The following is a 15,131-nucleotide window of genomic DNA, read 5'->3' as shown; positions in this document are numbered from 1 at the left end:
GCACTGGGCCCTGCGATGGGGGGTCCCCAGCCAGCCAGAATGGGGGGTCCTGGGAACAGCCGGACCAGGCGCCCTGATCAGGGTGATTTGTGGGCCGGGGGTGCAGAGAGGATGAGGTGGGAATGGCTGGGAATCTAGCTCTCGCCTGCCCGCCCTGACGCTCACAGCCATTAATTCTGCACTGGAGGAATTCTCTAAAAAGCCTTTCCTCTGGCTTTTTTTTTTCTTATCCTAAAAATAAAATTAAAAAAAAAATTTTAAAGGAGAAGTAACCCATTGGCTGCTCTGCGTGATGTGTGCTCTGAGGGGGAAGCTGGCGCCCCAGCCACCAGGGGAAATCACAAGGCTACAACTGACTCGAAAACGGAAGCCAGACACACGTCCATTGGGCAGGCGGGAAAGGCCTCTGCTGTTGGGGGATGTGGGCCGGGAAAGGGGGAAAGTGGGCTCGGGGGAACTGGCGGGCTGTCCCGGGTGTGCCCTCAGCCGAACCCGGTCTCCAGGGGCAGTCAGCTCCAAGGCCCAAAATACTGCTTGCCCTGACTGTGTGACACGGCCTGAAATCCCTCCATCAGCACCAGCCCTCCTTCCAGTCTCACTTGGCATTGGTCTTTCAAAACACAAATTCCTCTGAGAGAAGAGGGAGGGCTGGACTCTCACAGTGGCCTCCTCCAACCCAGAAGGGCCACCTTCCCAAGCACAAGCCTGGAGAGCCCCTCCTTGGCTTTTGGCCGTCCTCAGGGTCAAGCCTGACATTCAAGGCCTCTGTGATCTGGCTCCTGCCGGCTGCTCAGGACTGGAGTCTCACTTCTCTCTCTGCCCCGCCCTCAGCTCCGACCACATCAGTCTCTGCAGTTTCTCAAATGCGGCCACACTTTCCTCCTGGGGCGCCTGAACCTTCATGATGTTGTTCCCTCAGTAGCCAACGCCCTTCTCATACCGCTGAGCCCTCTATTTCCCCTCCTCTTGACCCACACTGCTCCCTTTGCCAGGCGTGCCCAGGTGGCAAGTTTACAGCCAGGTTTCAAGATGCAATTCCAAAAAAACCTCTCCAGCCCTCTGTGACAGCACTGTGCTGGCCACCACCTTCATTTCTCACGGTAGCGTATGCATGAGCTTCTCCAGGGTGGAGACTATGCTCTGGGGTGAGTGTTTACTAAAGAAAGGAAACTAATTTTGACTAAAGTGTGAGTGGCTGTATTCAGCTTCTTCTTTTCCAAGCAGAAATAATGAGAGGGGCTTCCCTGGCGGTGCAGTGATCAAGAATCCGCCTGCCAATGCAGGGGACACGGGTTTGAGCCCTGATCCAGGAAGATCCCACATGCCGTGGAGCAACTAAGCCCGTGCACCACAACTACTGAGCCCGCATGCCACAACTACTGAAGCCCACGTGCCTAAAGCCCGTGCTCCGCTGCGAGAAGCCACCGCAATGAGAAGCCCACGCACCACAATGAAGAGCGGCCCCCGCTGGCCGCAGCTAGAGAAAGCCCATGCGCAGCAACGAAGACCCAATGCAGCCAAAACTAACTAACTAACTAAATTTATATATATAAAAAACAAGAAACAATGAGAGCAACACTGCACTGCCATGCTGGGCGCTGGAGAACGGAAGGAAAAGTATGGGTCAATTGTATGTCACTACGTGTGTGACCACACAGGGGAGCCACGTGTTCAGTGCCAGGCGGCACCTGGCTGCTACTTTTGGTTCCTCTAAGAACCTCAGCTGATCCTTCTCTGAAATGGGATGAGCCATGGGCAGCTGCTGGTCTCAGCTCTTTTCTAGGAGCAGGACACCTCCTCCTTCTCTGCTGGCTGCCTTCGGGGGCCAAAGCTCAGCTCTGCCCACTCTCCCACTAGAACTCTGACATACTGATTTCACTATCAACTGTAATTGTGTTGACTTTCTCCCCCCGGGAAGCCAATTGGAGCAAGAGCTTCTAAAGCCTGTCTTCTCAGCCTCCCGCCTCCTGCCTGCAGACCCCACCAAACCTCAGCGCCACTGCAGGCGGCACTCCGAGGACGATGAGGCGTCAGCGGCAGCCTACAAGACCAGCGGTTCCGCCCCAGGTGTAGACTACACCGGCTGTCGGGGTTTTGTGCTTGGGAAGTGAGGGCACTTTCCTGCCTCAAGTTTTTGGTTGTTACTGAACCCCGATCCCGGGAAAGTGAGCTTTCACTGCTGAGGAGCTGAATGCACAGCAATCACCTTGGGGTATTAGGCAGCAGACTGCAGGGCGACTGCCGCTCACCACACGGGGCTGGGGGCTGCACTGAGTCCCCTCCCACTCACCCTTCTCCAGCAGCCAAAAAGAGCTTTTACAACCGCAAAGCACTAAATGTGACGTGGGATCCCGGAAAAGAAAAAGGACATTCGTGGAGGAAACTCTGGAGTTTAGTTGAGAGTAAAATACCAATGTTGGTTTCTTAGTTTTGACAAATATATGTCGCATCTGTCATAACGTGCGATCTTAGCAGTGGGGAAAACTGAGGGAAGGGTATGCGGGAACTACCTGTACTATCTTTGTAACTTTCTTGTAAATCTAAAGTTATTCCAAACTAAAAAGTTGTTTTTTTCAAAAAAAGAGGGCTTCCCTGGTGGCGCAGTGGTTGGGAGTCCGCCTGCCGATGCAGGGGACATGGGTTCGTGCCCCGGTCTGGGAAGATCCCACATGCCGCGGAGCGGCTGGGCCCGTGAGCCATGGCTGCTGAGCCTGCGCGTCCGGAGCTTGTGCTCTGCAGCGGGAGAGGCCGCAACAGTGAGAGGCCCGCGTACCGCAAAAAAAAAAAAAAAAAAAAAAATGCAAAGTGGCTTGTGTCCCTCCCACAGCTCAACAGCCTTCCATAGATTCCCCAGTGCCCTCAGCATAAACCCAAAATTTGCTCCTGGGCCCTCAAGGCCCTGCTCGACCTGGCATGCCCCTCTGTGGCTTCCCCCAACCCCTGTCCTGGCCAGCTCCTTCTACCTCAGCGTGGACAGCAGAGGAGGGGCCGGGACTGGAGAACGGGGAGCCAGCAGGGCAGTAATGGGGGTCTGACAGGCACAGCATCAAAAGCCAGGCCTAGAAACAGGGCACTAAACTCTGCTTCCTGCAGAGCCTGGGTGAGTAAGCCCTCCCCCAACTTTCTCCCGAAGCTCTGAGGTTAAAGGGGGAAGTATTCTCCAGGTCTCCAAGGGCACAGGTCAGGCCCAGACTTGAAAGCACACCTGTGACTCCCAAACCCAAACTCCACCCAACCACTTCAGCCTGTGTGGGCTCTCGAAACACAACGGCTACTGGGCTACGGCTCCAATGAGCTGACCTCTCCACTGAGGGTAAACCAAGGCATGAAAAGAGCCCTGGGCCTACCGCATGCCGGTCCTGGGAGGGGGCAGGACAGACTCGGCTCTGCGGGGGCCTCTGGCAATGGCCCTCACACCAAGGAGGAAGCTGCCTGTTGCCAAGAAAGGAAATACCAGCACCTCCCAGTTGGTGATCAAGGTGCTCACTTCCTGAAGGGGTGGAGGTGGGGGGCAGTGGGGGAGAGAATGGCCAGCCAGGCTAGAGAACAAGTCAGCAGGCCTGGCTCTGAGTGGGAGGGGAAAAGCAGTGCTTTGGAGAAACTGAGGCACAGAGAGGGGCAGAGGCTTCCTCAGGACACACAGCGCAGTAATTCTCTTCCTGGCCCCAGGCTGCCTGAATCAGGCAGGAAAAACCAACAAGTGGCAATGGGCAGAACAGCTTGCGCGCACCCTTCCACAGCTTCAGAAGGGCCTGCCTTGGCTTCCCTGGCCCGCTCTCTGGAGGAGGTGGATCACCCAGCCCAAGCACTGAGGTCATCCGGGCCAGCTGGGCACCACCTGGAAGGGCCGTGTGGACCAGCCCAGCCAGGCCGCCCTGAGCACGACGTGTCCACCCACCCACAACTGGCACTCCCGACCCTGCCGCCAAACAGAACACAGCCTGGAGGGACAGCCGCAGGCTGAGGTCACAGGCCAGGCTAGACCGAAGACCTGCTGCGTGCAGGCAGGGAGCACGCACTCTTGTTGGGTTCCCATTTAACAGACAGAGAAACCGAGGCTCCTGATGTGCCAAGTCTCAGAGCTCTTAGCTCACTGTGGGCTGCCCCATCCTCACTGAGCCTCAGTTTTCTCACCTATAAAATGGGGGCAATAACTGCGCCCACTACAGAGGCTCAGCTCACGGCAGCCCTCAATACTGAGCACCATAGGTGCTCAATACACATTCCCAATTATCTCTGCAGGCCACTGGGCAGAGACTCGGGGACGCCCCAGGACAGGAGGGCCCCTGGGACCAGCCGCTCCACCACTCCCGAACGCAAGCATCTGAGGCTGGATGAGCAGCGCTGCCTTCACCCGGGCTGGGGTGGCTCTGATCGGGGCCTGCCTGGGAACCGCTGCCGCAGCCGCTGACTCAAGCAGCCATTGTTTTGTTAGCTGGACGTGGCCCCCCAGACACTCAGCTCCCCCTTCTCGAAGCTGTTTCTCATTCTGGCCCAGCCTGGCCCCGTTTCCAGCCCTCCCCCCGGGTCCCAGGGGAGCACAGTGTGGGATGGGCAGCCAGGACTCTTCCCTGGCTGGGGCGGCGCGGGCAGGGGGGTCATTCCCTTCCGCCAGCTCCAGCGGGGGAGGGGCGGCCGGCGGAACGCGGCAGCTCCGGCCCCTCCTCACCCTGGAACAGTTTCGGTCCCAGCTTCTTCCCCTGAAGGGACGCAGGCCCGGAGAAGCTGAGCGTGCAGCTGGCTCTCCTGGGGACACCAGGCCTTCCTCCTCTTGGGGCTGAGGGGCCCTGGATACTGAATTCACACCCTCCTCCCGATCCCCTGGGGGTGCTGGCCTCGGTCCCAGAGTCATCAGACAACGGCTTGTGACTGCAGCCGAGGGGCTCCCAGCAAACATCTCTGGGCCGGGTCCCACGTGCTGGAGACATGGAGGTGACATGGGGCCCTCTCTCTAGCTGTCAATGTCCCAGTTCAGAGACCATCCCCACGTGGGGAAGGGACAGCTTTGTAAGAGTAACAACACAGCGGAATCAGTAACACAACAGAAATAAGCGCAATGGTTTACTCTGTGCAGAGACCTCTGCCTGCATAACCTCATTGAACCCTCGCCAGATCCTCACAAGTTGCTGCTACTTTACGGCAAAGGAAACTAAGCCACAGAGAGGTAAAGTGACTTGCCCAGGGTCACACAGCCAGACTAGGCAGAGGTGAGCCTCAAACCTAGGCTGGCTGTGGCTCCAGTACCCTCGTCCTAACCCACAGTCTCTCTGCCCCCTGCTCTGTCGGGTGCAGCCAACAGCTGCTGGGAGTTTGGCCACGGGGAGCTGGAAAGGCCCTGGGTTGCAACCTGGGGATACTGGGGCCCATCAAGGAGCTAGCCACTTCCAGAAGGTTCAATCACCTCCAACACAGACGGTGGACGAGCTCTGAGAGGGGGATGGGGTGGGGCGGAGGTGACCGCTGATCGCTGTTTAGCTCCTTTCCTGAGCCTGGCCTCCACTTCAAGCCCTCTGCTCACGGCCCCCCCTATTATTTACTGATCAGAGCAGAAAGCGCTCCGTGATTAACGCCCCACTGGGGCCTCGCTGGGCCTCGTAATGGAGCTGTGAGCTTCCTCCCTCCTCCAGCGCGTGATTTATCGTGTTTCAGGGTAAAGGATGGTGGACTGGGTGGGGCGAGGCTCACTGGCCCAGCTTATCTCGGTGGCATCGGCATCGAGGATCAGCGGGCAGTGGGAGAGTGGGCGGTGCAGCGGGGCCCTTCCAGGCAGCCTGCTGGGTTCGGCCCTGGCTCAACACAGGCTTTGGAAAGAAGGAAAACAGGCGAGCTCTGGGGGGAGCTGGGATCCAAATCCACGTGGCTGGCGCCAGGAGACTTTCCGGGCCTGTCCCCACTCGGGGACCAGCCGGTTTCCATGGCGATCCCCACACCGCTGGCAGAGCTGGAGGGCCCCTTGGGAGTCACCTGGTCCAGCCCCAGCGGGGGCTCCAGGAGAGAGCGCCCTGCTCCCGCCAGCACCTGGCAGGACGAATGTGGGCCAGCAGCCACGGGGTCTCCTCTAGAACCAGATCAACTGTGTCTCACTCTTCCCCCAGGCCTTACTGGTTCCCTGTAGCCCACAGGACAGTGTCCAAACCCTCGGCCTGCACCCCAAACCTCACATGCTCTCAGCTTCATCTCTGCCTGGTACCCAAACCATGTTCTACCGCATCTCTGGGCCTCCGCCTCTGCCTGGAAGGCCTCCCCAAGCCCCATCTGTCAAAGTCCTGCTCCAACACCTCCCTCCTCCAGGAAGCCTTCCCTGAGTCCCTGAGACTCAGCTCTGCTTTGGCATATCTTCTGTCCTGAACTCCTTCCCGACTGTCTGGGGGCTCCTGGAGGATAGGGGCAGGGTCCGATTCATGCCTTTTAACAGGCTGCCATGTAACAGAGCTGAGTCCCTCCCTGCCACACTCCAGGGAACCCTCCACCAGGAGCACAGACAGGCAGGAGATGGTGCCCAGGAGGTCTGGGCTCTGGTGGGCAAAGGTGGAGACAGCTGCAGTTGTGGGAAACAGGAGCCCTGCACCCGGGGAACCTGGCCCCAGCCTGGGACCACGCTGGGCACGGGGGCTCGGCAGCTCTGCTGGCCTCACTGGGAAGTTCTCATTACTCCCCACTGCAGCCCCAGCAGGGGAAGAACATCCCTGGGTCTCAATTTCTTCAACTTTAAAAGGGACCCATTCACTCCATCACTGTGACCTTGAGGGCCTCTTTGACTCACACCCCTCAGGTCAGCATTTTCACAGGAACCAGGGAGTAAAGGTGATGAGCACAGGCTCTGACAGCAGACACTCTTCCACCTTTTACCCGCCATGTGACCTCAGGCAAGTCACTTATCCTCTGTGGGCCTCTGTTTCCCCTTCCTGTAGACTTCGCATAACACTCACCCCATTCCCTTGCTGGCAGGATTAAAAGATACGCATTATACATCAAGTGCTTTTGCAAAGTGCCTGAGACAGAATAAGTTCCCAGGACACAACAATAAAAGTAGAATAATGATGCCAACGGGAGCAGTTCTGGTGACAGAGTGAGGGCTTTCTTGCCACCCCATAGCCCAACTCAGACTGGGAAACTGAGGCCCAGAAAGGGGAAGGGATCCTTCAGGCCCTCATGCTTCTCTTCCATACACAGCGTGTCTGTTCTCCACCCTCCAGCAACCAGAACCCGGAAGCCGGCCTGTTTCCTTAATCTCCATGAAAACCGGCAGCCGTGGCAGTCGGCAAATGAGACTCCTGTAGAGGGTGTTTCTGCAGGGGCTGAGCCAACTCACACAGGCCTCCGCTGAACTCCAGGGGTCCCTGTTCTTGTCTCTGCTGAGCTCACTTTACAGATGGGGAAGTGGAGGCCCAGAGAAGGTAAGTGACTTGCTGGAGGCCACAGGGAGGAGGTGCAGAGCCAGGATTTGAATCCAGGGACTTGGTGCCAGGGTCCAGCACTGACCCGTCCACCACTCTGGGTGTGTGTGGGTGTGGCAGGCTTGACTGTGGGCATGGCCAGGGCCGTGACAGATCCTCCATCCTCCTAGCAAACGCTGGACAGTGAGGGGCTGCCCTGGAGGGGAGGCGGAGGCCTGCCCAGCCCCAGTACACAGTACGGTCCAGGGCTGGGGTCAGGGTTGAAAGGGATTTGTCAAGTCATTCAAACGGACCACATCTCTCATTCACGCACCCACAGGGCCAGGGGGTCACAATCACATTTTCAGAGATGAATGTCACTAAGTGCCTCCCTGCCTCCCTGACTTCCTCATGAGGCCCCCTGAGCCCCAGCCCCCACTTGTGGCAGGGCCCCTGCAGATACCCTAGCCAGCCTCTGCTGGCTCAGGAACTGAGTCACTGCAGCGGCAGCTCCCGGCTTCCATTCCGGCTTCCATCTGGGGCCTGCTGGGAGGTGCTGTCCCAGAGGGGGTTTTGTACAAAGGGCTCCACCCAAATCTCCACGGGATGGGGGGGTAACTGCAAAACCCCCAGCTGAGAGCCCACAGCTAACACCAGTGGTCACCCACGGCAGACTCCAGAGCCAGACAGCCAGTCTGCAGGTCCCTACGCCACTAGCCAGCTGCGTGGGACCCTGGGCCTCAGTTCCCCCATCTGTAAAACTGGGGATAACAGCACTTCCTGCCTCACGGGGTGGGGGTGGGGGTGCTGTGAGAGCAAACACACTGGTGCCTGTGAAGGGCCCCGCGCAGCATCCCTGCTCAGAACTGGGAGGGTGGCCGTGGTCAGTTTTCAGCCCCAGAGAGCTGAGCGGGCACCCAGCATCTGCACACCCTCAGGCCTACCAGATGCACAGCGTCTCGCCATTAACAGAAGCGGCGCCCGGCGGCTCTCTCCTCGGCCTGTGCCTCCCGCAGCTGAGCTCGGGCTGGGAGGCACCTGACACACCTGCGCCTCACCCCTCCGTCTCGCCCACCCCGGCTCACCTTCAGGGCCTGCTTTGGTCCCATCTCCTCCCTCCTCTGAGCGCTCCCTGCCCCAACAGCTGTTCCACACACTGAGCACACTTCTCTCAGATGTATTTCTCTTCTCCTGGTACTCATACCTCCACCTGCCATTTCCTGGGCACTTCGTGTGAGATTTCACTTCAGAAGGAGACACTGTCCCATTTTACAATGAGAAAGCATGAGGCCCAGAGAAGGTAAGTGACTCACCCTGGGTCACACAGCTTACGGGCAGGAGAACAGGACTCACCATCAGCTCTACCCTCACGTACCTGGCAGTTGAGACTGACGACACTCCCAGGTCAGGGAGGTATGTTAACCGTCTCCTGGCCCAAGATGTGTCTGTCTCTCTAGGCTAGAAGGTCATCCCAGCCAACCCTGCCAGAGTCCCCTCTCCTAAGTGCCCCCAAGTGTCTCTTTTACCCTCGGCCAGCAGGGAGCTCACTCCCAGCCCCCAGGCCAGCTCCAAATGGAAAGCCCATCTTGGAAGCTTATCTCCCTCCACCTCCACCCAGCATTTCAGCCCCTAAATTGGTTCAGAAAATGCCTTCTTGACGACGGGCACCCACCCACTGCATGCCAGTTTAAAACCGCCTGAGGGTTTTTTTTTCCACCTTTACTATAAAAAGACACCTTGAAAATGTAACATTGACATTTCCTTGTCCGTTTTCTTTTTTCTTTTAAAATACAAATATTATGGCCATTCATAGGCCAAAGGGAAAGATTCAGGGAAGGGAGTCGGACTCAGTCCGCCCTCGCCTTGCTGGGTGGCCCTGTGCCTCAGTTTCCCCGCCGAGAGCACAGGCAACTTCCCAACTCACTTTCACCACATACGTGAATTGAGAAAAGGGATCCAAGCTACATGCCAGAGGCTAATTTTCTCACTTTCTCTCTCAGAATAGTCCAAAGGCCCCAAATATGCCCAAAGCAATCAGGGACAAAGTTGGAGCCCAAGGCTGGGAGGACAAGGTTCCCTTCCTCTTCACTGCCTTAAAGGTGGTGAGCAGGGGGCAAAGCCTCCCAGGCAGGGAGATAGAATGTCCGAGACCACCCCAACTGAGGCTCTGGAGCTTCAGGCCCGAGGGCCCAAGGGCAACAGCATGAGGCTGGGTATCCAGAGGCCCGGCTGAGCCACCCTGCTGGGGGGCAGACATCCCTGGAGAAAAGATGGAAGGGCAGGGTCCTGTCCCCCGTTGTCCAGCCCCACTGAGACCACCTGGTGCTGGAGCAGTCAGGCCAGACGGGGCTGGGAGGAAGAGGGACTCCAGGCCCCTGGTACTCACCCCCGCCCCCCCCCACCAAACCCACCGTCTCCCCCAGAGGCACCCCTGTCGCATCCCCGACTTCCATCCCAATGCTGGGCTGGACTGGGCAAATCCCTTCTCCATCCTGTCCGTCCCCACCTCTGGGGCTACATCCAGGCATCTGAATCCGTCTGGAACAACCCCCCCTTCTTCTCTCTGTGCCCTCAGACCAGGCCAGTCACATCCCCCTAGAACAACACCTGGCCGGCCACCCCTACCTCTGTGTCCAGTGCCCACCACACTGTAGGTGCTCAAGAAATATTTGTAAATGAAGAAATGAATCACTTGCCTGGAAGATGGCACCAGCCTCCTCCTACTCTCCCTGCTTCTCCTCTCTCCTTCTCACCAACCACCTAACGACTTTCTAAACTAGCTCCCTTAAAAACCATCACAGCAACTGCAAACACGTGTGCCGAGCACGCTGCTAACTGCTTCACCTGTAGCATCTCATTTAATCCCCACAGAGGTCCTGCGAGGTCGGTGTTTTTATTATCGTTCCTGCTTTACAGAGGAAGAAACTGACGTGCTCGTTCAGATCAGATGCTCTGGCTAAAACCCTTCATGGTTCCCCATGTCCCCAGGACACAGTCACGCCTATCCGCACCCGCATGGCAGGCCTGCCCACCTTTCCCAGCCCTGCTCATAATTCCTGTTTCGCCTCCCCAGCCACAACGACCACCTCTCACTGCTCCAGTCCGTCTTGCTGTTTCCTACCTCCAGGCCTCTGACAGGCGAACAGCCTCTGCCTGGACCCCTCCTCTTCTCCTGCCAGCTTGGTGTGACTAACTACTGCTCACCCACCCACCTGCGCTTTGACAACACTCTCCCCAGAGGCCTCGATGCCCCTCTCTGGCCTCTGTCTGCCAGGATGGGATCACAGCACCCATCCCTCTGGGCTGGAAGGACCAGCCACATGGTCCACGAGAGCAGACAGTAAGGGAATCATCATTGGTTCCCAGCACACAGCAACACAGTAGGGACTTAGGAAATGTTTACTGAGGCTGCCATCGGGCGCTAGAGGTGGGGTCTTCACTGTTGCAGAACAAGCCAAAATAGGTCACTGGTTGCTGTCCAGGACGAAGCCCAGACCTGTGCTAATAATGCCCCCCCGGGGTAATAATAACAAGAACAGCAGACATCTACTAGGTGCTTGCTACGTGCCGGGCACAAAGCGCTTTACGTTAATTAATTCATTTGGTCCTCAGCAATCCTTAGAGATTTACTGTCCCCACTTTACAGATGAGGAAACGGAGGCTCGGAAAGGTTAAGTCACTTGTCAAGGTCACACAGCTGGGAAGTGACAGAGTAGAATTTAACCCCGGGTGCAAGGTCCAAGTTCTTAAGACTGTAACTGGGGAGCTGGCAACAGCCAGGAGCAAGAATAAGCATCACTCTCCCACCCCCGACCTGAGGCTTCAGGCCGAGACCCTGGGGCCTGTGCCCACAGCTGGGCGTGGGGAAGGGGAGAGGGGCGTGGAGGACACAGGGAGAGTGGCCAAGGAGGGCCAGGAATCCACCCCACCTTGTGGCGGGGAGAAGGCCCTCGAGCACTCTGCCCCCGGGGCTGTGTCCCTGGAGAGGCTCTGCCCCCCGAAGAAAAGGGAAGCCCCAGCTCCCTTCTGCAGTGAGTCACTGCAGCAGGCCAGGCTGGGGACGGGACCGTGGGAACGAGGACGGTTCCTGCCAGAGGGGGAGGGGGAGGGGGAGACTGTGGCGGCCTGAGGAATCCCACGGATTGCCTCTCACTGAGGGCTTAGATGGACACACAGGCCTGGAAAGGCTCGAAGAAGGCCCTTCCGACAGGATCTTCCCTCCGTAGAGCAGCGACTGACTCCCCATTCACCTCCTCAGGCTCTGAGGCCCCCGGACACAAAGCTTGTCCCCTCAAACACAGCCCACTGGGGCATGTGGCTCTGGGGGGGGGGGGGAAGAGTGCGTGTCCCGACTGCAGCGCTGGGTGACCACCCTGACTAAGCTGGCCCCTGCTGGTAGCAGACCGGCTCCCGGGCAGTCTGCCCTGCCCACCATGACCTTTATTTTTAGGGCAGCCAGCCAGTCGGGTGGTAGGCAGTGTGAGGGCCCAGCTGCAGGAGAAGGAATCTGCGTTTTCTCAAAGCCCCAGTGTTGGGCACACCCACAGGGGAATAATTAATCTCACAGCTTCTTGCCAGGGCCTGAGGATCACAGAGAAGGGATGGGGCAGAGCCACAGGGAGCCTGGCCCCAAGGAGAGCTCCGTAATCACCAGGAGAAGGCTAAGTTCTGCATTTTGAGAAGCTGAGGCTTCCTAAGGGAGTGGCCAAGTCTCCCCTGACTCAGCTCGGGATGGAGAGTGCAGAAAAGGCACAGGGGTCCACCTCCCAGGGCACTCTAAAGAAGTGACCCCTTGCTGATGCGCTTCCTTGAGTGGAACCACACACAGATCCCTCCTGCACCCCCGTGTCACGTCCACCCAGGATCAACACACACATCGATCCCTCCCAACCTGGCCCCCTCGCTCCTGCCCTGCCCAGCCCCAGACACCTGGACCCCACTCCCCCACCCCAGCTGCTGTGGCCCTATACCTGGCCCCCCGCGTTCCCTCCAGATCCCCACAGCCCACTCAAGCGCTACGTGCAGTCCCGCTCACGTCCCTCCACTCTCCTGGAGCCGGCACCTCCCCACCCCAGTCACCGGGACTCCTCCAACACACACACTCTGAGTTCCACATCTGTAAGGCGGCAAAGGCTCTGTAGCGCTACGCGCACAGATGCTGAGACCGGACAGCCTGGATTCAAATCCTGCCTCTGCTAGTTCTGTGGGACCTTGAGCAAGTTAGCGAATGTCTCTGTGCCTCAGTTTCTTCATCTGTAAAATGGGGACGAGAACAGAGCCTAGCTGAGAGGCCTGCTGTTAAAACCTAGAGTTATGCCATGTGATGCGCTTAGTAGGCATTCCACAAGTGTGACTGCCTTCCTCGTAGCCCCCAGGCCTGGTGCGTGCCACATGCTCAGTAAATGTGTGTTGGACGAATGAATAAAAAGCTGGCCTCAGGAACACACCCAGTTGCCAACCAGCGGCCTCCCCAGAGTGCCTACTGGTTCCCAAACAACTGTGTCCCCTGCCGCGCACATCCCACTGTGCACCCAGGCCTGCCCTATGGAACCAGTGTGTCCCTGCCACACGCACCTGCCTGCCCGCACGCCTGTGTAACCCAGCTCAGCGACACACAAGTCTGGGGCATACACCTTGCTTCCCCTCACCCCCCATGTGCAGGGCCCTGAAGCACGCCTGCATACCTCCCTGCACACCTGCCACACTCATGCACACACCTGCCAACTCCCAAAGGCAGCCCTCACGGGCTCATGCAGTCGGCCCAGAACATACCTTTGGTCAGATGCTGCACTCACTTGCTGTGCACACAGCCCACTGCTGCGACCCTCACTTGCACAGCCGGGATGTATATGCACCTTCGTCTCTCTTCAGCGCACACCTGGGTACCCATCCACAACCCGACCGCCCCGCACACCTACATATGTGCACCTGTAGCCCAGCACTCATTTGAGTGCCCAACGCGCACACCTAGGCCATATTCACGGCAGTGCCCCCCACCTCTGCTGACACCTGTATCCTCGCGACTACACCTGGGTCCTCGCAAATGCACCTGTAGCTCAGAGTATACACTTGAGTCTCCATACACGCACATCTAGGTAACGGCACACTCACACATGTGACCCGCTCAGCGCACAACCTGCCCAGTTACCCGCACGCTCTCTCTCCAGCCCCCTGGGCTGGTCCCCAGCGCCCCCGCTGCCTGGGCATACCTGGATGTTGCGTTTGCGCTCGCAGGCCGGCCCGGTGCCCTGCACCACGCTGTCGAGCACGGCCACCACGTCGGGTGCGGGCTCCACGAAGCAGGCGGTGCGCGCGGCGCGGATCGCGGCTTGCACGTCGGCGAAACGGAAGGCACAGAGCGCGGCCGGAGCCGTGCGGGCCGCCGGGGCCCCCTGCGGCCGCTCGAAGACCGCAAAGAGCAGCTCGCGCGCGGGGAAGACGGATACCAGGCGGCTGTAGAGGTCGCCGCGGCCCGCGCCGCCCGCGCACTGCAAGCCCAGCTGGATGTAGGACTCAGTGAGCTTCTTGGCGTCGCCGCCGGCGCCGCGGGGCAGGCAGATGCGCGCCAGCAGGCTCCGCGCCTGGCTCTCCTTGTCGCCCGCGCGTGCCTCGCTGTTGAGCGCCAGGTACGCGTAGGTCTGGGCGCCCGGCTGCGGGTCGGGAGGGTGCAGGAAGGCGCGAACGAAGCCCAGCTTGTGCTGCTCCTTGGCGCCCTGCTTGATCTTGAGAATGTTATCGTCGGAGGGGTTGAGGTCGAAGGTGAAGAGCTTGGCCAGGTCGCCGCGCGCATCCAGGGAGCGGATGGCGATCTCGGGCGTGTTCTCGAAGCGGTGGTCCTCCAGGCTGCGGTTGCGTGGGAAGAAGGCGCTGCCGTAGCCCGTGTACGTGGCGCCCACGAGAAGGCGGCTGCCCCCGGTGCCGGCGGCCGGCGGCAGGACCAGTCCCACGGTGGACGCGTTCGGGTGGTTGGCCGCCACGTTCAGCATGCTAGGGAACACCGTGACGGGCTCGGCGGGCGGCGCGGCGGGCGGGAAGTGCACGGCCACCGCCGAGATGTTGCCCCGCCGCCGCAGCTGGCAGAAGCCCTGGTAGATGGAACCGCACACGACCACCAGGCCCTGGCCGGGGTCCAGTTGCAGGATCTTGTTGTAGTTGTCGGTGAGGCGCCGCGGGTGCTCGCACGAGGCCTGCGGCAGCTGCGGGGCGTGACACAGCGGGCTGTCGGCCACCGGGCCCACGGCCGCCTCGGCCTCCAGGCTCAGGTTAGCGCCCGACAGCTGGTAGAGGCGGTTGACGGCCGCCAGGTACACCGTCCCCGCCGCGCCGTCCAGGGCAAAGTTGTTGGTGGGCGTGGGCGAGGGGAACCGGCGCTGGATCTCCAGGGCGCCTATCCGCGCCGCCCCCAGGAGCAGCAGCAGCAGCAGTGGCGGGCACGGCGGGGCCCAGAATGGCGGGCGCGGCGGCAGGGGGCTGGCCGCGGCGGCCCGGGCGCTATGGGGTGCGCCGCCCGCGCCGCGACGAGCCATCCAGGCGTGCGCGGGCTGCGCGGCACGGCGAGTGCATGGGGCGCGGCGCGGCCGGGAGCCGGGAGCCCGGAGGCGCAGGAGGCGGGGGGCGGGCCCGGGCCGCGAGGCGCTTCCTGCCCGCGCCAGCCGCCCCCGGCCCCGGCGCCCCGGCCGGGCTCAGCCGCTCCGCTCAACCCAGGGGCGGGGCGGAGGCGGCTCCTCTGCGGACACGCCCTCGCGTCCCGCCCCC

The 15,131-nt window shown here is 59.9% G+C and overlaps 1 protein-coding gene across 1 annotated transcript in view; it reads right to left on the bottom strand.

Moving 5' to 3' along the window:
- PLXND1 (plexin D1) overlaps positions 1 to 14,902 on the bottom strand; it is a 50,867-nt gene extending 35,965 nt beyond the window's left edge. Inside the window, exon 1 of the mRNA XM_065884819.1 lies at positions 13,586 to 14,902. Coding sequence (XP_065740891.1) covers positions 13,586 to 14,902 — 1,317 coding nt within the window. The remainder of the gene's footprint in view (positions 1 to 13,585) is intronic.
- Between the last annotated feature and the right edge of the window lie 229 nt (positions 14,903 to 15,131).

This window comes from Phocoena phocoena, chromosome 10, assembly GCF_963924675.1.
Source record: "Phocoena phocoena chromosome 10, mPhoPho1.1, whole genome shotgun sequence".
Lineage (NCBI taxonomy): Eukaryota > Metazoa > Chordata > Mammalia > Artiodactyla > Phocoenidae > Phocoena > Phocoena phocoena.
Note: the sequence above shows the minus strand (reverse complement) of the source record. Positions and strands in the feature narration are given on the sequence as shown.